At 43.0% G+C, this 23,234-nt stretch overlaps 1 protein-coding gene across 1 annotated transcript in view; it reads right to left on the bottom strand.

The window, feature by feature from the left end:
- IGF2BP3 (insulin like growth factor 2 mRNA binding protein 3) overlaps positions 1–23,234 on the bottom strand; it is a 162,915-nt gene that overhangs the window by 16,870 nt on the left and 122,811 nt on the right. Inside the window, exons 6-10 of the mRNA XM_001512312.4 lie at positions 20,643–20,927; positions 16,712–16,846; positions 13,223–13,345; positions 10,968–11,103; positions 9,238–9,369 (exon numbers count right to left, since the gene is read on the bottom strand). Coding sequence (XP_001512362.1) covers positions 9,238–9,369; positions 10,968–11,103; positions 13,223–13,345; positions 16,712–16,846; positions 20,643–20,927 — 811 coding nt within the window. The remainder of the gene's footprint in view (positions 1–9,237; positions 9,370–10,967; positions 11,104–13,222; positions 13,346–16,711; positions 16,847–20,642; positions 20,928–23,234) is intronic.

The following is a 23,234-nucleotide window of genomic DNA, read 5'->3' as shown; positions in this document are numbered from 1 at the left end:
TAGACTCCAGCTCTCCCCGTATTCAAGCACCTTCCTGAAACCCCACCTCCTCCCATGTTTTCTCCAATTAACTCCCACCATTCCATCTTGCATAAGTGCCCACTGGCCATCTCTACCACAAAGGTACCTACTTATACCCATCCTCATCCTTTATACACTTAGTCATTTGTATTCATTTTATTCTGTAAATAAGTACTTTAACGTCTCTATTCCCCATTTGAGTATAAGCTCCTTGAGGGCAGGGAATGTGTCATTTGCTTGTTTTGTATTTCCCAAGCAGAGTACACTGCACCAAGTGGGCATTCAATATCAACTATTACTACTACTAATTGTCAAAGTAAAATTAACTTTTGGGTATATGGAATAGTCTCACCAGCCATCATTAGATGTGCAGCATTGTACAGGGGGTAAGACGGATTCCTTAAATGCAGCCTGGATGCAACAACTTGAAACTTCCTCTTTCTACCGCAGTGTTACAGTTGGCGGGGAGAGGGGAAAGAGAGAGAGAGAGAGGGAGAAGAGTATTCTGCAAGGTCGGAGGTCAGCCCTCATTCTTATTTAATCGCTTCCTCCTAGCATTTTCTTTATCACACCGGGAGAACACCTGCAGGGCCTCATTTTGACCCACTTGGTTTCTCTAAGCCAATGAGGAACTGCTCTTAAACCTCTGTAAAAGGTATAAGCACAAGCAAGCATCTGGTGGCACAGACTTATTTGGGGGAAAGAGGAACACAAGGAGTCAAAACACAGAATGGAAATACAAATTTTCATGTACCAGGCCTTGCTTTGGGGCACATGGAAAGTATGCCAGTGACTCTCTTTGCTTATAAAAGAGGGAAAAAAATAATAACCGAGTAGAAAGTGTTCTTCAGGCACACAGTTTCTGCCTAAGGGAGACCCTGTCTGAGGGTGACAATGACCATCGACGTAAGCTGTGCTGACTGCACAACCAGGCAGAAGCCAAGAAAGGGAAGGAGGTTTGAGCTTCCCTGGGATATGAGCGAGTGCCTAGGCAGCGGTGGGATGAGGAAGAGACATGAGCTCCCCTGAGCTCTGGGATATGAGCAAGCGGTGACCCTGGCAGGAGGAGGAGGGGTGCGGGGGTCCGGCTTTCCTGGGACACGGGTGGGGTGGACTATAGTGCTCTGCACATAGTAAGTGCTCAATAAAAACAACTGAATGGAGGGGTCTGGCTGCCGGTGCTCTGGGGCTGTCAGAGGTCAGACTCAGAGTTCCATCTCCCCTTCCACCTTCTCCTCGGCCCCAAGCGGTGGGTGGAGCTTGGCCATCCTCTAAAGCTAACCTTCTCCTTGTACCTCCATCTCGCCTATCTTGACACCGACCTCTCATTCACATCCTGCCTCTGGCCTGGAATGCGCTCCCTCATATCCGACAGACAATTCCTCTCCCCCCATTTGAAGCCTTACTGAAGGCACATCTCCTCCAAGAGGCCATCCCTGACTAAGCCCTCCTTTCCTCTTCTCCCTCTCCCTTTTGCATCACCCTGACTTGCTCACTTTATTCAACCCCACCCACCAGCCCCACAGCACTTACATACATATCTGTTATTTATTTATTTATTTATTTATTTATTTATTTATTTATTTATTTATTTATTTATTTATTTATTCTAATGTCTGTTGTCCCTTTTAGACTGTAAGCTCGCTGTGGACAGGGAATGCGTCTGTTATACTGTTCTTTCCCAAGTACTTAGTACAGTGCTCTGCACACGGTGAGTGCTCAATAAATGCAACTGACTGACCCTTTCTAAGTCCCTCCTAACTTACCAGTGGTCAGCCTCAAGCAGCAGGTTCCCAGGCTCCATCCCCTGCACTCTAACTAGAATTGGATGAGGTCTGACCCCCATGTCTTGCCTCCAGGTCCAGTACTCAAACCCCAGACCGCTTGGTGGTAGCAAATCCCAGATGGCAGATCCTGGCACACTTCACCAGGAGGTGTAGACTCTGATGATAGTGACCGCTGATTTGACCGCTGCATGAGCGGACTGATGACCCAGCAACCAGTGAAAAGCCACAGGAGGATTTACACTGGTGGGACTCTTGGAGGAGGGAATGTATCAAAGGCCGAAGCAATAATAGCCCTGATTAGCAGGAAACACTACCTAAGCACCCAGATCTGCCACCACGTCCTGGGACCTCCTGGGAGGGAGTGGGAATAGGCGCTCTGACCAGAGCGACTTGCTACTGTCTTGTGTTCTACGACTCAGCTCTCTGGGAAATGGTAGCAGAAAGATGTATCACTTATGTTTGAAGGATTGGGGAGTCAATCTTGTTAACCCACATCAGAAAGAAGAGGAAAGATCAAAGGCAGAGAGGCCCAATCTGCTCTCCTCCCTCCTCCCCTACAAATCCTAAACCCCTAATCTCTAAAACAAGCCCCCAAGATACCCCTAAAACAAAACTAAAATAAAGCAAAGCATACGCCTGACTTTGTTGCTGCCATCTGTCTGGCTGGGAGAAAGATCCTAAAGAGGTTGAATCCATCACAGGGAACAGCAGGTTTTGATGGTCTTGAGCTGACACCTTCCAAAAAGAAGTCTGTGGCTCAAAGAACTTAACCATCCGCAGGCTCAGATCCCCTCAACTCGGTGCAACCTGTGTGGGACAGGGACTGTGACCGATCCGCATATACTGTGTCTACCCCGGCGTTCGGTATAGTGCTTGGCACATAGAAAGTGTTGAAGCGCCACAATTCTTATTATTATTATAAACATTTTAGTCTGAGTATTTCCTTTCCCTCCAGTCTGCAAAAAAAAATGAGTGTTCATTAATTGGTTCCAAAGGAAAATACCTCAAATAGCACCAAATTAAATGTCGTTTCCCCTCTATCTCCCCCTCCACTATCCCAAATAGCCGATCGGCAAACCAAATTGTTATAGAATTACTCCTGGCCCCTGGAGAGAGGCCTGGGAACTTCATGAAGGAACTACTAGGAATATAAATTCAAAGAGATTCCAAAGGCTACTCCTGCCAAACAGCAAAACAAGCTGCCAACACACCACCAGCTATTGGTGTCTAAAGCGTTGCCAACTCAACTCCTGTTCTCGCCACCGGCTGCCAATCCCATCTCTCTCACTGTTGGAGCATTTCTGGAAGTGGCACTTCCTGTCAATTCCCTGCCAGAAGTGCTGCCAGCTCAGGGCTGGGAGAGCCAACAGCGTGGCAGGGCCTGGACATTTCGAGGCTGTTTTTGGAAAATCAATCTGGCATGGCCGGTTTCCCGGAGGCGGGAAGAAAAATACGTCAGCAGCAAGGGATCGATCTAAAGGAAATAAGAATTGACTTTACCCTATGTAAGTTTCACGTGGTCCTTTTCCCTAGCCCCTCCTATCCCTGCTTTGGAACGTTCAGGTAAAGAAGGAAAATAGATTTTTTTTTTTTTTTTTTTACAAGCTCCACATCATTTTGTAGTTTTATGGACCTCATTAAGTAGACCTAAATTCAGGGAAAAGAAAAGACCTAGTGAAGACTAGTTTGGCTTACTGGATAGAGCATGGACCTGGAAGTCTGATGATCTGGGTTCTAATCCTGGCTCTGCCAGTTGCCTATGTTGTAACAATTTCTCTGTGCCTCTGTAAAATGGGGGTTTAGTGCCTGTTCTCCCTCCTACTTAGATGTGAGCCCCATGTGGGACAGTGACTATGGCTGACTTGATTAACTTGTTTCTACCCCAGTGCTTAGAACTGCGTCTGATGCATAGTAAAGCATTTAACAAATACCGTAATATTTTTTTTAAAAAAAACCAACAGGCCAGAAACAAGCATGCAGATAAAGATTAACAGGTGAATTTGATCAGCGGGGAACAGATGATTGTGATTGTGCTGTTCCTCCCTTAAAGGGACTGATTGTCTCCAGAGGGCCCATTTGGCCAGAGGCCTGGGAAAATTACCCCATTCCTCCCCCCCACCACTCAGGAGAAAGAGGGCAACAGAAGCACAAGGCCAAGAGAGGATTGTGGCAGAAGTTGCTATGATACAATCAGGTTGGACACAGTCCCTTCACCCCTTGAGGCTCTCAGTCTAAGTGGGAGGGAGAACAAGTATCTCACCCCCACTTTACAGATGAGAAACTGAGAAGTTAAGTGACTTGCCCAGGGTCCCACGCTAGGCAAATGGCAGAGCCGGAATTTGAACCCAGGTTATGAGTGATTTTACGGTATGGTTCAGACTATGTCAATCAATCATATTTATTGAGCACTTACTGTGTGCAAAGCACTGTACTAAGCACTTGGGGGAGTACAATATAATGGAGTTGGCAGACAAGTTCCCAGCCCACAATGACCTGACAGTCTAGAGGAGGAGACACTAGGGGATTCAGTTAACTCTTCTCTTTTGGGGGATACCAAAGCCTGACCACTTCCACTGACCAAGACCTCCAACAACCTCCACCTCCTTTTACTCACTCCACCCTCACCTCTGCCTGCAAGGAGTAGGTGTATTTAGCAAGGGCATTAGAATACTGAAATGCCACATGACAGCAGTGAGCTTCACAAAAACCCAGGATTGAAATGTCAGGCATTTCTTCCCCCACCTAACATGGAGTTTTAAATGTTAATTAAGCAGTAGGAGGCCGTAAGGGCCGCACAGAACACAAGTTGAATTTCCTATTGAACTCCAAATCTGAGCAGGGGTAAGTCCCAAAACTGAATTTAAAAAAACTCACAAAAACACAACCAAACCACCACCTTATTGAATCAGGAGAATGAGTTAAAATTGGTCTCTTTCAACTATTACGCTGTTGCCGTTGTCTAGGAAGCCCTACACCCCACCCTCAGTCCTCCCTCCTCTATGCAATTTCTTTGTGTACAGGAAGGTATCAGTAAGAACCCACTATTTCATTCATCTTGTTTCTAACTCATTTGGCAGGGGAAAGGTTCTGCAGTTTTAGGAGGGCAAGTGTTGAAAATACTTCTTAATCCTCTCCCTCATCTTGGGGGCATTCTGGCATGGAAATGCAAATCTACAGATAAACTGTCCCATTTTCCAGAGGCAAACATGTTTTTAAGGTAGCTCTGTGGAAAGGCAATGAAGCAACATTTTCAGTTCACAGTGAAGCCTCCTGCTCCTTTAAATTTATTTTTAGTCATAGAGTACAGACCTGTAAGGCAGATGCTCACTCACACCCCTGGAAGCGGTTAGTGCCACAGTTGGGGGAGAACAGGAAGAAAAAGTGCGACAAAAGCACAAGAAACAAGATGAATGAGTGCAGCCCGAGCAGCTAGAATTCTAAAAGAAATATTTAGACTCCAGAACTGCTGTGAGACTGCAGCAGAATTGGAAAAATACTGAAAATTAAAGAACGTTAAAAAAAAAGTCAGATGGTTTTCACTTGCTGCGGGTGAACAGATTGTATCTTTAAGTAGCTGATACTGTTTTAAGGATTTTCAGCTACAACCAACACGTGCAAATTCTCTGCCATTTTTGAGAAGGACTTAATTCTATCTCTGACCCATTCTGAATGCCAAGAAAAGTCATTCTTTTAGGCATGTCATCAGTGGTTCTCCACAGGGAAATTTCTTTTGCCAGAGGTGAATTTTCATTCATGGACTCTTACCCCATGTTTTATGACAAGGCTACAATGTTACGATATTTGTAGCTCTACATCTCTCTCTTTGACAATGCTCTGATGACAGCACATACCCTACAACATGTATGAATACTTTCCTGGCTTTCCTCTCTGGAAATAAATACCTTCAAATAATTGGACTCCTCCTAGCTTCTTCAAGAGTGGCACCTTCCAGGAATAACTCAATTATGGTTTCTGTTCATCTGACCCCAAAAGTCTGAGCCCTAGACTTCCTGATAACTAATGGGTGATGATGAGTTTCAGAAAGTCATCCACATATAATCATCGTTATACCACAACTGCTTTAATAATGTTGGCATTTGTTAAGCGCTTACTATGTGCAGAGCACTGTTCTAAGCACTGGGGGAGATACAGGGTAATCGGGTTGTCCCACGTGAGGCTCACAGTTAATCCCCATTTTACAGATGAGGTCACTGAGGCACAGAGAAGTGAACTGACTTGCCCACAGTCACACAGCTGACAGGTGGCAGAGCCGGGAGTCGAACTCATGACCTCTGACTCCGAAGCCCAGGCTCTTTGAGACATTTGAGTGCAATGACCAATTTTTCCTTAGATCCTTTGACACAGATAAAGTGCAAAGAAGAGCCCGCACTCTTCCTCAAACTTCCACGACTCCACATTGCTCCTTGTAGAAAACAAAAACATATCCACACTTACTTCATCAGGCTCCATCTCCATCAGCGGGCAACCTCTTCCCTCATCTGCTCTACTCTCCCACATCTCAATCGGGGCTCTCAAACTCCCCTAACCCTTCTCTCCCAGGAACACTGCTTTACCACAGCTTTGTCAAACCAGCAAAGAGAAGCAGTGTGGCCTAGGGAAAGAGCAAGGGCCTAGGAGTCCGAAGGACCTGGGTTCTAATCCCAGATCCACCACTGCTCTGTGGTGTGATCCTGGGCAAGTCAGTTAACTTCTCTGTGCCTCAGTTACCTCATCTATAAATTGGGTGTTACAAGTTGAAGCCCCATATGGGACATGGACTGTGTCCAACTGACTACCTTGTATCTACCCTAGTGCTTAGTACAGTGCCTGGCACAAAGTAAGCACTTAAATACTATTTTTAAAAAAGTTATCCTAAAAAGGTACTTCCTCCAATACAATTGATTTATAATCCCACTCAGGAATTGCATAAATCCACCACCTGTCATTTCCTGCTTTGTGCTGCCCCACCTTTTCCCAAAGCCCTTCTTCAACTTTTCCTTCCCCTCTCTCCACTGCAGTTATTGAAAGCATTTCCCCATTTCCCCTTGAATTCCATACACTCCTCACCTAAATCTCCCATCACCCTTAGCAATTGATGTAGTCTATCAGCCACTTCAGTTTGGTTGCTTGCATCTATTATTTACATTTTACTGTCTCCCTCTTAATTATGGATTCTTTGTTCATTTACGTCTGTTGTCGCCATTAGATTTAAGCTTCTCAAGGGTAGGGATCTCATTTTTAACTCCTTTTCTAGGTCTCGCATGCACTAAAGAAGTGTTGCAGAGTAGGAACTAAAATACTTTGGATACTGACTGCACTATGGCAACTGCATTTAGTAGCTCCATGTTTGCAAATTCAGTTTTAGTAGTTTGGACTCAAATTTCACAAATTCCACATCTTTAACCTCCAGTGATTGCCCATCCACCTCTGCATGAAACAGATACTCCTTACCATCGAACTTAAAGCACTCCATCAGCTCACCCCTACCTACCTTACCTTCTGATTTCTTACTATAAGCCAGCCCACATATTCTGCTCCTTAATGCCAACCTACTCACTGGACCTCAATCTCATCTATCTCGCTGCCGACGTCTCACCCACATCCTGCCTCAGGTTGGGAAAACCCTCCCTCTTAGTACTCAACAGACGACTTGCCTCGCCTTCAGAGACTTATTAAAAGCACATCTCTTCCAAAAGGCCTTCCCTGACTAAGCCCTCATTTCCTCTTTTCCCACTCCTTTCAGCGTCACTCTTGCACTTGGGTTTGGATGCCTCATTCATCCTACCCTCAGCCCTACAGAACTTATGTACTTATGCATAATTTACTTATTTATATTCATATCTGTCTCTCCCTCCAGACTGGAAGTTGGTTGTGGGGAGGGAATATGTCTACCAACTGTGTTATATATAGTACTTTTCCAAGCTCTCAGAACGGTGGTCTGCACACAGTAAGCACTCAGTAAATATGATTAAGGTAAGGCAAGCAAAGAGGTTGAATCTTTCTCTATTTTGGATGGACAACATAAGAAAACAAGGTATGAAATGACTTTCCCAAAGTGCAAAAGCCACCTGCTCTAACCGCTAAGCAATAAAAAGGGAAAGAGTTATATTCATTTCTGTGAAACCTGACTCCTGCAGCAGCCAGACTCCCCAACAACATGCAGAACTGTAGTTTTAATTTGGCAAGAGAAATGGATTGCTAAACTGTTTGAAGATGTGTTGCCTATAGGACAGACAATTCATTTGCTAAGATAGCCTAAGGAAAATATTTTGCAAGTTGTATCAAAACTGAGTCTGTGAAAAATTTTCACAGGAAAACAAGACAAAGTGAATAGTATCTACTGTTAGCAGTACTGCCACCACTAATCATTTCTACTTACAAAAGTCCTTCAAAATTCTTGAAAGGGAGAGCAAATATAGAGGAGAGATAAAGAGATGATTCTGGTCCCTCAGCCTTCCTGTGCCCATTACTACAAAATTACTACTGTTACTAGTACTAAATAAAACACCTTCTTTGATAATAGTAATTATTATGGAACTAAATTTTGGCACTTTATCTGCAAGGATGCACTAAAAATTGTGATTACAAATTCGGAGGCCCAAAAGATTTCTTATTGCTGCTCTGATTTTATGCCATGTATACATGATAGTTTTAGGGTACAGTTTTTGGGAGGCAGTCTGATGAAGAAATCTATGAAGTTGGGATGGTGTAAACCTGAACACATCAAAAGTTTGGAAGTTGCTTGTACTTCAGATATGAATCCCTGGCGCTTGCCTCCCCAAATCAGGCAGCGGGAAAAGTACAGTGTTTTTTACTTATCTCTGAACTTTAGGTCACCCTCCTTTTCATCATCATGGAAAACCCAAAATATTCACAAAAACCAAATCTGGAGATCCTGATAACATAGTAGTTCCTGAGATAGCAAATATAACTTGATTTTTTTTTTAGAGGAATAAACCAAAAGCTGAGATCTGAATTATTCTTTTTAACTCTTGGCCCACTTCTCAACTACTTCATTAGACGTTCTCTCACAAAGAACCAACATTCAACAGCATCACTACTCCCGTTCCAAATCATTTTTACCTGCAGCAGAGTCAAACTCGTGTTCAGCAACCAAACAGGGATGGTGACTTAAGTAAAAACGCAACTGTACCTGCTTTCTAAACCACTGCCACAGCTCTGATGCGACCAGTGGCCCATTGTGTCTACCAACTTTATTCTACTATACTTCTCCAAGTGCTTAATACGATGCTCTGCACACAGTATGTGCTGAATAAATACCACTGATTGGTTTCCACTTGCTTCTGAAAATCTCCCCCCCGGTTGAGGATTTGTGAAATTCAGGAATACTAGTTAGTAAAAGTAGTTGGAAAATAATCTGATGAAACCATTTGGCAACAAGGAGGCAACCAGAAATGGCAGATCTTACCCCAAATGGCGGATAGGAAGTAGCAGCTGCAGCTGAGGCAACTCCCACTGTGGGAGGGGGTATCCCTGAAGAGGAAGGTGGGAACAGACCCAAGGCATTCAGATTTAATCCAGGAATTAAATGTGCTTGAAGCTGCAACAGGAGAAAGACCACTTTAGTGTACAGTGAATATGCGCAAATTTCATTTTTAGAATTCATGTTCCCAAATAAGTTTTTAAATCACCCCACATCTTCCTCGACTCATTTCAAAAGGCAACAAAAGGCAACAAGCAATTCTGACTGGAGAGGGCCCAAGTACTGATGTCTTTCGGGGGAAATCACACAGGCTAAACCAAAGAGCACAAACCAAAAACAAACCAAAACAAATAAAAAACACAAACATTAGGTTTGTCCCAGTGTTTCAGACAAAGTCTTACTCTGTACACAACACCCTCCCAGCACTGACCCACTGCTTCTGAGGAGCAGAATAAAGAATGGGAAAGTCTTCTGCAGAGCCTCAACTCCATTTAAAAAAAAAAAGAGAGAGAGAGATTAGCTCTCAGGCCACAATCAACTGATATTTTCTTTTAACATACTCTAGAATCCTCATCTCAAGGATAGACTAATTTCTTCCCCCTTCCTCCAGATATTTTCTTGTCATCTAGAGTGATCTCTCAAAAATGCTCTACCACTACTTATTACTGCAGAGTTTTCATTGTCTCTGAGTAAGGCAGGAGATACCTCCGGCAGTTTTTCTATCTTAAATCAAGAAAGTGGCCAGAAGAAACTGTCCCACAGCAGTCCTTCAAGAACACTAGTGTGTCTTTTTTTAATACAGACTGGGGTAATGGGAATTGTTTACACCAGAATGTGTAACCATTACTATTTGAAGCTACAATCTAACATTTATTGCTTAAAGAATTCAGCACAACTTAATTTGATCCAACACTTTATATATACTACTATATATACACACAAACATATATACGTATAGACACGTATATATATACATATATATTTCTCATTTTGTGAGAGTTAGCAAGACTGCTTTCTCTTATAAGAAAGAAATAGGGAGAAAAATAACATAAGAATGAGTGCCTAAGAGTAACCATACACTGATCAGAGCCAATGTTAAAGCTCAAACCATCAGTAATAAAAGGGGCCATTTGGTTATAGCATTTGAGTTCACAGGTTCGTAATTTAACAATTTCCTGAAGATGATTATTTTAGTCCCAGTCCAGACTTGGACAAGATGAGAACTCAACAATGAAATATAAAGGTCAGAATCTAATCTTATTATCAGTTAAATTAACTGATACTTATCACCTCCGCTGATAATGTAAATTACTTGCCTACTAAGAATGGGAAAGCGCTTTATTTACATAAGGTGACAGAACAAAATGGAGCATTTTCCTTACTGTTACAATTTAAAACTGATTTAGAAAGCTGGGGCGAAGTCTAGATCCAGAAATTGAACATATCCCATTTTTGTCACTGAATTGATTAACCAGTTATCATCAATCATTTGGATACTATTTTTTCCTCCTCTTTGGAACTGTTAAATATCAAATTGTGTCCTGACAGGAATTACTTTGGCCTAACGCAGGCCCTATATTACACCGAAAACAATCAATGACTCCTTTCAACGCTCCATGTGGCAAAACAACACAAACCTCCCAAAGGATCATGGGAATGACAAGAAAAAGGGGAAACATCCAGACAACTCTCCAACCCATCATGTAATGACTCACATTCATAGCAGCAATGTCATTTTCATAAGACTCCCTGATTTTCTTCATTATTTCCTCCTCAGCCTTGGCACAAGTTTCAATACTGCCTTTTACTGTAATGGTCCTTTCTGGGTTATACAGCGTTAAGTCCTGCAAACTGCAGGGGGGAGGGAAAAAAAAAGATAAGACGACAGTTAATTAGCATTTAGTCACAGATGGCAATCAAAGCCCAACCATGGAGGCTAGCAATATCTGAAAGTGGGTGGTCCAACTTGACAAAGGAATGAGCAAGATGTATTTACTGGAGACTAAAAGACCTAGAATACAGGAACTGCAGGAGGGAAAAGAGGAAAGAGCTTTTGCTCCAAATTGGTGTCTGAGGTTCAGCTTAGTGTTTTAAGTGTGCACATATCTGGATCAGTAAAGGATATTCATCATTTAACTGAGGAATACAGGAAGACAACAGTTCTGAGTTGAATGCAGGTTTTGAGGTCGTTTAGTAAAGGATTTTACAGCACCTTTAAATGTGCTCTTATGATACTGAAAAGCCTGTGGGCTAGCCTAGACATGATACACTTGCAGAGCTGACTTTCTAGATGAACCCTGCAATATATTCAGCTGTCTTAATCAAACCCACCATGCATGTACCCAAATGTGTTCTGTCCCGATAGATGCATATTATCAAATCATCCTCTAATTTCCTAACCGTTGTATATCCGATGCGTATTCTGAAAACTCACATAATGGATAAACCGATTGGACCGCATCCATTTGCCATAATGGAAACCCCAGAGGCTTTATGGAGGCATCTGGAATTGTTCCCCCGATTCCCACTCCCAAACAATGCTTCCTGGAGTATCCAATAGGGAAGAGGCATTAAGAGCTTTTAAAAAGGTAAACTGGTAGCTTTTTCAAGTCTACCACAACTGACATTTGGTAAAATAATGTCATACTTGTCAATAAGTTACAAAAAACACCCAAAGATAAACAGCTTGAAAGGAACAACTCAAAATGGAAAGACAATGTTCCTGTAGTGTGGAGCTTTTCTCCCTGGAGGAAGCACTCAGAAGCATTTTGTTTTTAATGTTACTTTTCAATGCTAATAATGTTTGCCCTTCCTTAAGAAAAGGGCAAAATAATCGATTCTACTAAGTATAAATTCTTGCTCATTTTGAGCATGTAGAGAATGGCTATTATTCAAATTAGGGCAAAATAGTTTCTAAAAACAGAACTACGGAAATCTTAATATATTCCACTTTGGATAATTTCAGGGAATGTTCTCAGACAACTTTCTATTGGCGCACATATAGATACCAGGTTAACTCACCTCTTTCCAGATTCCCTTATTTTGGAATCTTACCTGTATCTTGAATATTCCTATTAATTGGCAGTCTCTCTGCTATAACAGGAAAACTATTTCTAGTCCTTTCCCTGACACTGCAACACACTCTCTGTTCTACACTGCCTCTATCCTTCCACACTCCTCTCTTTCCATTTTATCCCGAATGCAAGGATATCTCAAGTTGGAATATCAGGCCATTTAGCACTGACTCCTTCCTGCTCTCCGCTGGATGAGTGTTCCCTTCAGTCTCAAATGGAAACAAGTATTAGTGGGCGGAAAGTTGGAATGGATGTCATGTCAGGATCAGTTCTGCAATATCGGTGTTGACCAGAACGTCCTTAGAAATTCAGGGAATGTTTGTCCAACAACACGAGCCTGAATGGACACCTGTAGAAACTGCTTATGTATATGTGTGTGCTGTTGGAAGGAAAGAGTACTTGTATGTTTTCTTTAATACGAGTTTTTGCCATAAAGCAACCCTGTTATTACAGAAAAATTGGATTTTCAAAGCCCAGGCTTCTCCATCATTGATTACAGCTGAGAATCATCTAGGTGACTTTTAAGAACTGAAGAGAGTGTTCCCCATTTCACAGGGAATCTTTATTCCTGCTCTCCCTCTGCAAATGTGTGTATTTACAACATATGTTTTCACTGGGGTTTTGGGGGTTTTTTTGGCTTCACCTTCAAGCTCCTTAAGGGCAGGGACTCTGTCTTCTACTTCTTTTGTAAATTTCTCCTCCTTACTCCACCAGAAAAAGCTTGGATGTGTGCTTCGAACTCAGTGGCTGCTCGGAAAATCTCGTCAACCTCATAAGCATTGGGAAGGTTTTAGAGAGAAGGGCTTAAATATCATGGTCAAACTGATATATTACTAAGCCCACGATACCTTCAGAGTCAATGATGCAGGCAAAACTTACAGTATGACACTACTTACGGGGATATTGTGATTTTAGTGTCCGTGTCCTGTTCGATTTTTTTAAGATTTCTTCCTTCTTTGCCGATAAGTCGACCCACAAAGTTGTTATGTGCTAAAATCTTCAAAGGTATTTCTTCAGTACTGAAAATGGAAACACGAAGATTCTGAATCGGAACAGGCATGTTACAGTGAACTGGATTACAAAGCAATCCCAAATCAATTTAGACCATAAAGTCATTGTGAGCAGAGATTGTGTCTACCAAATCTTCGGCATTGTACTTTCCCAAGCACTTAGCCCACTACTCTGCACACAATAAGCGCTCAATAATTACTATTAATTCACTGTTCAAGGATGGCTGCATGGAAAAGCCCCATGAAAAATATTGTCAACAGACTGGGATGAAGGTTTTAATTGGAATGCTCTGTGGTTTGTGGTGTTTCTTTAAAACTGAAAATCTCTGACATGGTTTTGGGAAAGGTTTTTCAGTACTTACCAGGAGGAGGCCCAATTTAATAATGGTGAAAGGATTAAGATACTAGTCCCCATCTCTTTTTTCTGATTAACAACTTGGTATGCCACTTAAATTAACAATAAAATAGTTGACACCCACTATGTAATTCTTCAAAGCTTTCCAAAGACTGTTTCTTAGTCCACCCCTGTCAGGGCTTACATCTGAAAGATTTCAGGTCTGGTTTCTTTTTTTAAGTTGGTGTGAGAAGCAAGGGAAAATGCTCTTGTTGTCATTAAAAACCTATTATTACCATGCTTTTTATAGCAGCTTCCCGGGACATTGTTATTCATTATATAATAAAAACCCTAACAACACAAACTAATACAGACTAAAGGATTTGGGGGACCAGACACCAAACACCTAATTGGAGATTAAAGAGTTCCTTAGAGTAATAATAATAACACTAATAATAATGGTATTTGTTAAGCACTTACTATGTGTCAAGTACCATATTAAACACTGGGGTAGATACCAGATCCCACGTGGAGCTCACAGTCTAAGTAGGAGGGAGAACAGGTTTCGAAACCCCTTTTACAGATAAGGATACTGAGGCAGAGAAGTTAAATGACTTGCCCAAGGTCACAAATCAGACAAGTGACAGACCCAGGATTAGAATCTAGGTCCTCTGACTGCTAGACCCATGCTCTCTTTCCTCTAGGCCACGTTACTTATCAGTGTAAGTGAAAACACTGCAAATCCAAGCTATATTTTCCCATCCTTAAATGGAAAGCCAGAGGCAGTTATTGGGCCGTTTGGAGTCATTTTTAATTCTAGCTAGTGTGAGACCCCCACCTAGCTGAAAAGTCCCCAGGATCGGTTCTATGCCAAGAGGTTTTTGCCAAATCTGGTATTAAGTCTCTGCTTTTATTAAAAAAAAAAAAAGAATTAAATCCTTCTTCAAAGATGATCAGGCAGAGGAACTCCCATCAACGTCACTAAATCGGCTTTTTTCCTACTCGGTACCTATTTTGGTGCCAGATGTACCGGGGAGTGAGATTGGTAAATAAATTTCTTTAGTTAGAGAGCATGCTGCTCCTCAAGTGCCCTCTGGTGCTAGATTTGTGAGGTTGTTGGAAAACAGATACCCCATAAGCTAGCGGGACAGCTATAACCAAGAAATAGATTTGAAAATAATGATTCCACATAACTATTTTTCTGCACAAAAGAATATCAGAAGTAACTAACCATGTGTAGGAATAGAACAAGATATAAAATGGTGAAAAATAAGTACAGCATATTTCTTCTGAAAAACTCAGAGGGCACAATATGCAATCCATTTTTACCACACCTTATAGGAGCTAACGTTTTCCCCATTTCATAAGCAGATAAATTAGATAACAGTTAATTATAATTGGAGTATTGTCAAGTGCTTACTATACGCCACACAGTGTACTAAGCGTTGGGGATATAGGATAATCAAGTCCCACATGCGGCTCACCGAGTAAGTAGGAGGGAAGAGAACAGGTATTGAATGCCCATTTTACAGATGAGGGAATAGAGGCCCAGAGAAGTTAAGTTACTTGCCCAAGACCTCACAGCGTGTAAAGCGGCAGAGCAGAGATTAGAACTCAGGTCCTGATTCCCGGGCCAGGGCACTTTCACTAGACCACACTGCTTCAGGGGTAAAGGGGTTTGTATGCTGTTACACAACTAGGTCCCTAGCACTCTGTTGTGACTTGAACCTCATAACTAATTTAGAAAAAAAAAAAATTGAAAAAAAATCACCAAATCTTTGACTTTAACATGCCTTAAAATGAATCATTCCTGATCTCTGGAATAGTAAATTATAATTTTAAGACAGAGAGCAACTGCTACCTCAGCATATTTGCACTACCTGACCACTTGTGAACTCACATGGAACCATAGCACCTATGTACAGTTTGCAGAGCTAAGTTACCAGCTCCTGTACATCTTGCCCTTCTTCTCTTTCCTCTGATCTATACATTATTTCTAATTTATTCATTCATTCAGTCATATTTATTAAGCGCTTACTGTGTGCAGAGCACTGTACTAAGCACTTGGAATGTACAGTTCGGCAACAGATAGAGACAATCCCTGCCCAACAAGGGGATCACAGTCTAAAAGGGGGTGACAGCAAAACAAAACAAATAGGCATCAACACTATCAAAATAGATAAACAGAATCAGATATATACATATCATTAATAAAACTGAGTAAAAAATAATCTATACAAATATACACAAGTGCTGTGGGGAGGGGAGCAGGGGCAGGGGGAAAGGGAGGACTATGTCTGGGAAGGCCTCCTGGAGGAGGTGAGCTCTCAGTAGGGCTTTGAAGAAGGGAAGAGAGTTAGTTTCTAATCCCAGCTCCACCACTTGTCTGCTATGTGACCTTGGACAAGTCACTTAACTTCTCTGTGCCTCAGTTACCTCATCTGTAATATGGGGATTAAGACCGTGAGCCCCATATAGGACAGGGATAGTGTCTATCTTGTATCTACCCCGGCGCTTAGTATAGTGCCTGGCACATGGTAAGCACTTAACGAATGCCATAAACAACATGTTTGCCTCATCTGCTAGAATGTACAATTCTTCGGTGTCAGGATTATTGACTAACTCTATACTGAACTGTCCCAAGTGCACAAAGCAAAAGTTCAGTAAATACTATTGACTGATTACCTACTGGTTTTTGTAGTAAAGGCTTAACTGATCCTGGGATGAGAACACGACAGAATAAAACAAATAAAATTCTGCAACCCAACCAGCCAGTTGGCATAGGGTACCCAGGCCAAGAGATATTCCTGGTCTCAGACAGTGTCATAACTCTTCGTCCTCCCCACCCACACACCCCTTAATCCTCTCCCCAACCCCATCAAAAATAGAAGATTAATCACACCTAAATTAACATAGTACTCTGTGAAATAAAGTGATTCACCTTTATTTCTTGTTGTATGCAGCAGAGCTTTGTTTCAGTGGAGCCAATAAAAAGCAGTATCGGAATGTCAAGTTTTTAGAATAAAGCTTTCTTTACTCACAATTTTGTATCTTGAGCTTCCTTTTGCATAATCTCCATAATAATTTTACATGCCGTCGAGCAGCCTTCAGGCGTAGAGTGGATAGTAATTGGCTTCTCAGCGGCACCTGCATTTTCTTTACGATGAATATCAATTCTTCGAGTGGGAACAAGAACAATGGAAGAAAAGGTGAGCAAAAAGCACTGGTCTATTCTTAGTAACCACAGCAGGTATTATAAACCTATAGCAGGATTTCTTAAACTAGCTGTTAGGTAATTATACATCAAAATCACTACACACCAATACTTTAAATATCCAAAGAAACACCTTTTTGGTTTAAAAGAGCGACGCACAAACTTTTGGGGGCTTACTTTTTCAAGTTGAAATCACTGATTTCACCAAGGATTTAATTTTTTTTCCCCAAAACCCTTCACAAATTGTCCAGAGCTTTGTTTGCATCCTCACCTGCTCTTCTTCTACACACTTATGCTTGAATTACCCCATTCAGTGCTATTCTTGCATTCTAGTACATACAAGACTGTCATGTGGGAATATACTGCTTTACAAACTTCCTGAAATACTCCCCAGTAACAGCAAAAAAGTATATAACCTACTTTTTTGTGCACCGCAAAAAAGTAGCAATGAGAGTATCCAAATTCATGGGAAACACCTCACTGACAAAAAAATATATATATCTGTGTCTTTTTCCTAGTGAAAAAACGATAGCTTTTTTTAAAAACAGGAACAGAGCTGGCAGAGAAAGTTGAGAGAGGTGAATAGCATGGGGAAAGCAAGACTACAAGACTACTACCACACCTCCAGTTGCATCCACTCTGAGATTTCTCCCTCATTAGTTTTGTGACCACACTGCTTCAGAACAGAACTCATGGGGTCAGGGAGCATTCCCCCCTTTGCGCTGATATCCTCCCAAACTTTGGTTTTCCCCATGTGACCCTACAATCCTTAAGAGCTGAAATCTGCCCCTGCAAAAAAGAGCAGAAGCAGGGCAGCAGACAAAAATTGGGGGGGGGGGGGGGGGCGGGGCGGGGGGAGGGGAAGAGGGAGGTGTGTCAAGAATGGTCCCAACTACCCTGCTTTCTACTTTTCCCCTCGTAAAGAGTGGAAGAGGAGCTAAAACAGGCGCCAGATTCCTATTCCTTGACCTTGATTCACAGATACATTTTTTAAAGACATTTCCAAAGTGCCTTTTGTTTAGCAGATGCCAGCTCTGCCAAAGGAGGAGCATGGCACATCTTCGGGGTGGAGGTGCCAAGCTTGGGTTTTTCCCCAGATTATTGGGAAACAGAAATAAGAGACTGAAGTCAGGGATATGACAGGCCCAACTGGCTTGCCCACTTTGATGCTAAAGTGAAGAGCCAGCACCCTCTTGTCTACCCCTTGTCTAGCAAGTTGGTGAGACACAAGCAGAGGCTTGCAGAATCACATCTACTCCCAGAGTCACCAGGAGAGGGCTTGGAGATGGACAGGTAAAAGACAGGGGAAGGACGGAAGATTAAAAAAAAAATGGTAGTTACATAATCCACTCGTTTCGAAGAAACTAGGGGGGTTGGGAGAGGGCACTGAAGGAGAAGAAAGTCAAGTAATTTATGAGAAGCATGATGACATCTTCACTGCACGCATTCATACAACCAAGTGACCCAAATACAGAACTCGAGATAAAGATAGCATCCTCTTCCTGGAGCTCTGCTGATCAAGTGCCAAGGCATCCAGTCAGAACAGAAGTGAGTGAGCAGAACCCCACAAACAACTGTTCTGTATCCACTCCATCTAGTTTGGACTATGAAAAAGCATCAATGGGGTATTCCTGCTCAAGAGCCGAGGTGGCGGAATAACCTTGGCTTCTGGTGCCTCGTACTATATTTGAATTTTAAACACGGTCCGGTTTTTGTGATGTGCACCAACACCTCTGCCGCCAGTATATTTCCATATCTTTGCCAGGATAGAGATTATATACTGGGTGGATCCCTTGAGGGCAGAGAATGTTACGCACTGATTAGGCCAGCCATCTGAGGCTACTCTAGAAACTACGGGAGAAAATAATGACTGATTTTTGTGGCAAAAGTTAATTAAATCCGGTGGCAGGACAAAGGAAATGAAACGTAATAAAGCCTGTACACCTCCTTTCTCTCCTCCCGTATCTCCCGCTTCACCTGCTGCTCCCATCTTTTTCAGCCTGTGGCACCCCAAATTTTTAAGAGTTAAAAAAAAAAACAATCAGAGGAGCCCACAGGCACTTGGACTCATCAAGGTACTGTGACCTAAACAATCAAGAGCACCTAAGGTGCAGTATACTGTAGTGAGCACTTGGGAAATTACTCCAGAAGCAGCATGGCCTAGTGGATAGGGCACGGGACTGGGAGTCAGAAGGATCTGAATTCTAATCCCAGCTCTGCCACTTGCCTGCTGTGTGTACTTGGGTAAGTCACTTCACTTCTCTGTGCCTCAGTTCCCTCATCTGTAAAATAGCGATTCAGACTGAGCGCCCCAACTCAAATATCTTGTAACTACCCCAGTGCTCAGAACAGTGCCTAGGACAGAGCGCTTAGCAAAAACCATAATTATTATTATTATCATCACAGAAAAGCAGAACCCATGTCCAACTTGATTGTCTTGTATCTACTCCAGCATTTAGCACAGTACCTGGCACATAGTAAGAACTTAAATACCATTAAAAGAAAATCCCCATCATTTAAAGGGTGTTGCTTTCAGAATACACCTACCTTCTCTCTGCTTCCCTCCACCCTAAAATCCTTACATATAAAGTCCAAGAGAGGGGGGTTTTCATTATATAGGTACAAGGAGAAGATAGCCTAGTTATAAGAGAATTACCAGCACCCTACAGAACTGCCTTTCATGCCCCTCTGCTCCTCAAAATCAACTTGGGAAAGATAATAAGAAGTGGGGTGACACTCAAGTCCTTGAAAAAACCCACCTTTTCGGGGACCACAAGCACCAAAGGGTGAAAAGCTCTGATTCACAGACAGGGGTCTCTGGTTGGCTAGTGCAAATCATCACTGCTCTTGGCCTCTTCTAGACCGAGGCTGTCTGCCAGACCACCACAGGCGACCAGCCTTGGGACACAAAAAAGATGCTCTCCTTATCCTGACTCAACTAGGGTTAGCCACAAGACAAAACATGGTCTGTCTGCCTAGGCCTGGAGGAGCATTTTGTGGTCCTGCTAGCTCACAGACAGGAAGGTGGCAGGGACATCTCATCACCCCTTGATGTCAGGAAGGACATTGGGGGAGGGCCGGAAACAAGTTGGGAGGTGTCTCACAGACAGCTCGATTCTCTAGCAGCTGCAATAGTAAGCAGCTGTGGCCAGGAGATAAGAGGGAGGAGGGGATAGGGCAAAATTTTAAAATCCTTTCTATGGGCAAAAAGAGCAGCTCTTCTGGGTTTCCTTTGTGGGAGAATTTTAGGGAAGCAGTGTGGTTTGGTATAAAGAACAGAGCCAAGGAGTCAGAAGACCTGGGTTTTAATCTTGGCTGTGCCTCATGTCTGCCAAGTGACCTCAAGCAAGTCCCTCACTGTAAAAGGGACTGTGAGCCCACGTGGGACATGGACTGTGTCCAACCTGATTAGCTTATATCTACCCCAGAGTTTAGTACAGTGCCTGGCACACACTCAACCTCTGGCTATAAGCTCATTGTGGGCAGGGAATGTCTATGGTTATACTGTTCTCTCCCAAGCGCTTAGTAGTGTGCACTGCACAGAGTGAGCACTCAGTAAATACGATCGAATGAATACCATTTTTTAAAAAAGCTGCAGATTTACAACAAAGCAGGATTGATGAGCTCCAAGTGACAGTGATCAACCACAGGAAGTCCATCCCTGATTCTTTATGAGGGGAGGAGGAAACCTTTCCCACCTTTCTGTCATCAAGAAGCTAAAGTTAAAGCCCATCGAAGAGTAAAGCGCAACGACTCACTTGGACTGCGTCTGTTTTGTGATGTTCCGGATGGTTGCGCCTTCTTTGCCTATGATGGCTCCGACGAACTGTGTGGGGACCAGCATGCGTAAAGGCACGTCTGATTGGGGCTTCTGTCTCACGGTGGCTCCGGGGGATCCCTGGCGCTGCGGGCCCCGCTGCCCGAACCCACGGCGCCCTGGGGGGTGCTGCTGCGGGGGTTGCTGGGCCGCCATCTCGTCCGGGATATAGGCGACTTTCAAAGCGTAGTTCTCCAGCTGGAAGCCATTCAACTTTTCTATTGCTCTGAATTTTCATGAAGTGGAAAAAGGGTGGGGGGAAGGAAAGAATAAAAAGTCACAAACAAATACAAGTTTAACTCTCATCAGTGGGATGAGAGGAGGTTAGTTCATTGTGAGAAAGGAGCCATTTAAATGACAAGAAAGCCTGACCTTACAGTTCTGAAAGACGCCCCTGCCTTCCAAGCTCTACATTCAAGAATTCTGACTCTAGGCACCTTGACAACAAGAAGGAGCAGTGATGAAGCTTTACCCCTCCCATGAAGGAAGGAGGCTACAGTTCCCATTTTAGTCTGGAAGCCACACTATACAATCCAGAGTTCCCCACTCATTTCAGGTATCCACTGAGGCTGTCACTGATTGCTTGTAAACGCCAGGAGAAGCCTCCAGGGCTACTCAAACTCAGTCCATCCGTCCCGCCTCAAAAAAAAAATCACCTGACCTCTTGTAACCCACAGATATCATCAAAACGAATTAGTGAATTAGCAACAATAGAAGATGTGTTCATTACCTGATAACAGGACAGGCAGACCATGAGAATTAAAAATTTTTTTTAAAAAGCCTGTCCTTACCACAGGAGAAAAATGATTAAAATAAATGTAAACCTTGACCCCTAACCAAATTTTTTTTTAATGGTATTTGTTAAGCACTTACTATGTGATAGGCACTGTATTAAGCATTGAGGTAAATACAAGCAAATGAGGCTGAAAGCAGCCCCTGTCCCACATGGGGCTCACAGTTTTAATCCCCTTCTTACAGATGAGGTAACTGAGGCATAGAGACGATAAGTGACAGAGCCACAATTAGAACCCCGGTCTTTTAGAATCCCAGTCCTGACTCCCAGCCCCGTGCTCTATTTCATTAGAGTATGCTGCTACTCTGACATGAACAGTCCTGGCTATTTTAGATTTCCCTGCATTGTGTAGATTTTAGTATGGGGTGGGGAGAGAGAAGTTACATCTTTATAACTTCTCTCCCCACCCCACACTAAAGGGGAGGGGAAAAAACCTCAAAGAGTACACTTCTCACTAGGTCCTGAGAATACAATTTTTGAACACTGTGCCTATCAAAGGCAAACTCAAGAAAGAAAAAGGTAAGGATCAATGAAGTAGGCAATGGGCAGTTAATGATTGTTTTAACAACACTTCTTATGTGGCAGGCACGGTGCTAAGTGCTGATAAACAAGACAGTCCCTGTCTCACTCAGGGCTCCCACAGTTTAAGAGGAGCGGAGAACAGGTATTTCTGTTCTCCCCATATTAGTTCTCACCCCGAAGTAGAGTTAAGAAGCTCAAAGATATTTATGTGACTTGCCCAAGGACAACAGGCAGGTAAGAGGTGGAGCTAGGCCTCGGACCCTGGTCTCCTGACTCCGTTTCATAATAATAATGATATTTAAGGCTTGTTTTGTGTCAAGCACTGTTCTAAGCGCTGGGGTAGATACAAGCTAGTCAAGTTGGACACAGTCCCTGTCCCATGTGGGGCTCACAGTCTTAATCCCCTTTTTACAGATGAAGTAACTGAGGCACAGAGGAGTGAAGTGACTTGCCCAAGGTCACACAGCAGAAAAGTGGCAGAGCCGGTATTAGAACCCAAGTCCCTCTGACTCTGATTCATGTTCTTTCCATCATGAAGCCCAGGGTTGGGTTGGTTTTACGGTAAGGTTACAAAGGATAGTCATGGACAGCCTTTAGGATGTCAGGGAAATTTAGATTAGCTTTGTTTAAAAAGAAAATAAAAACAAAAGCAAGATGGGCATGGAAATACTAAACCCGAGTGCTGGACATTCTGAAACTGAGCAATTGGCCTCAAAAAGAAAGGGAAGTTTGGGGAACGGGGGTGGGGGCTAACCTGGTGAGAACTTTAAGCTATATTTCTAAGAGGTGGATCAATAAAAGCAGCAGCATGGCCTAGCTGATAGAGCATTGGCGTGGGAGACAGAAGGACCTGGGTTCTGATCCCAGCTCTGCCACTTCTCTGCTGTGTGACCTTGGGCAAGAAAGCCATAACTTAGTCCTTCCTCCCTTCTACCTCCCCATGAAATGCATGATGGGGCAGGTAATAATGTTGGTATTTGTTAAGCGCTTACTATGTGCCAAGCACTGTTCTAGGCACTGGGGTAGACACAGGGGAATCAGGTTGTCCCATGTGGGGCTCACAGTCTTAATCCCCATTTTACAGATGAGGTAACTGAGGCACTGAGAAGTTAAGTGACTTGCCCAAAGTCACACAGCTGACAAGTGGCCGATCCGGGATTCGAACCCATGACCTCTGACTCCAAAGCCTGTGCTCTTTCCACTGAGCCATGCTGCTTC

Source organism: Ornithorhynchus anatinus, chromosome 8, assembly GCF_004115215.2.
Source record: "Ornithorhynchus anatinus isolate Pmale09 chromosome 8, mOrnAna1.pri.v4, whole genome shotgun sequence".
Classification (NCBI taxonomy): Eukaryota; Metazoa; Chordata; class Mammalia; order Monotremata; family Ornithorhynchidae; genus Ornithorhynchus; species Ornithorhynchus anatinus.
The sequence above is the reverse complement of the archived record's forward strand: the minus strand, read 5'-3'. Positions and strand labels throughout refer to the sequence as shown.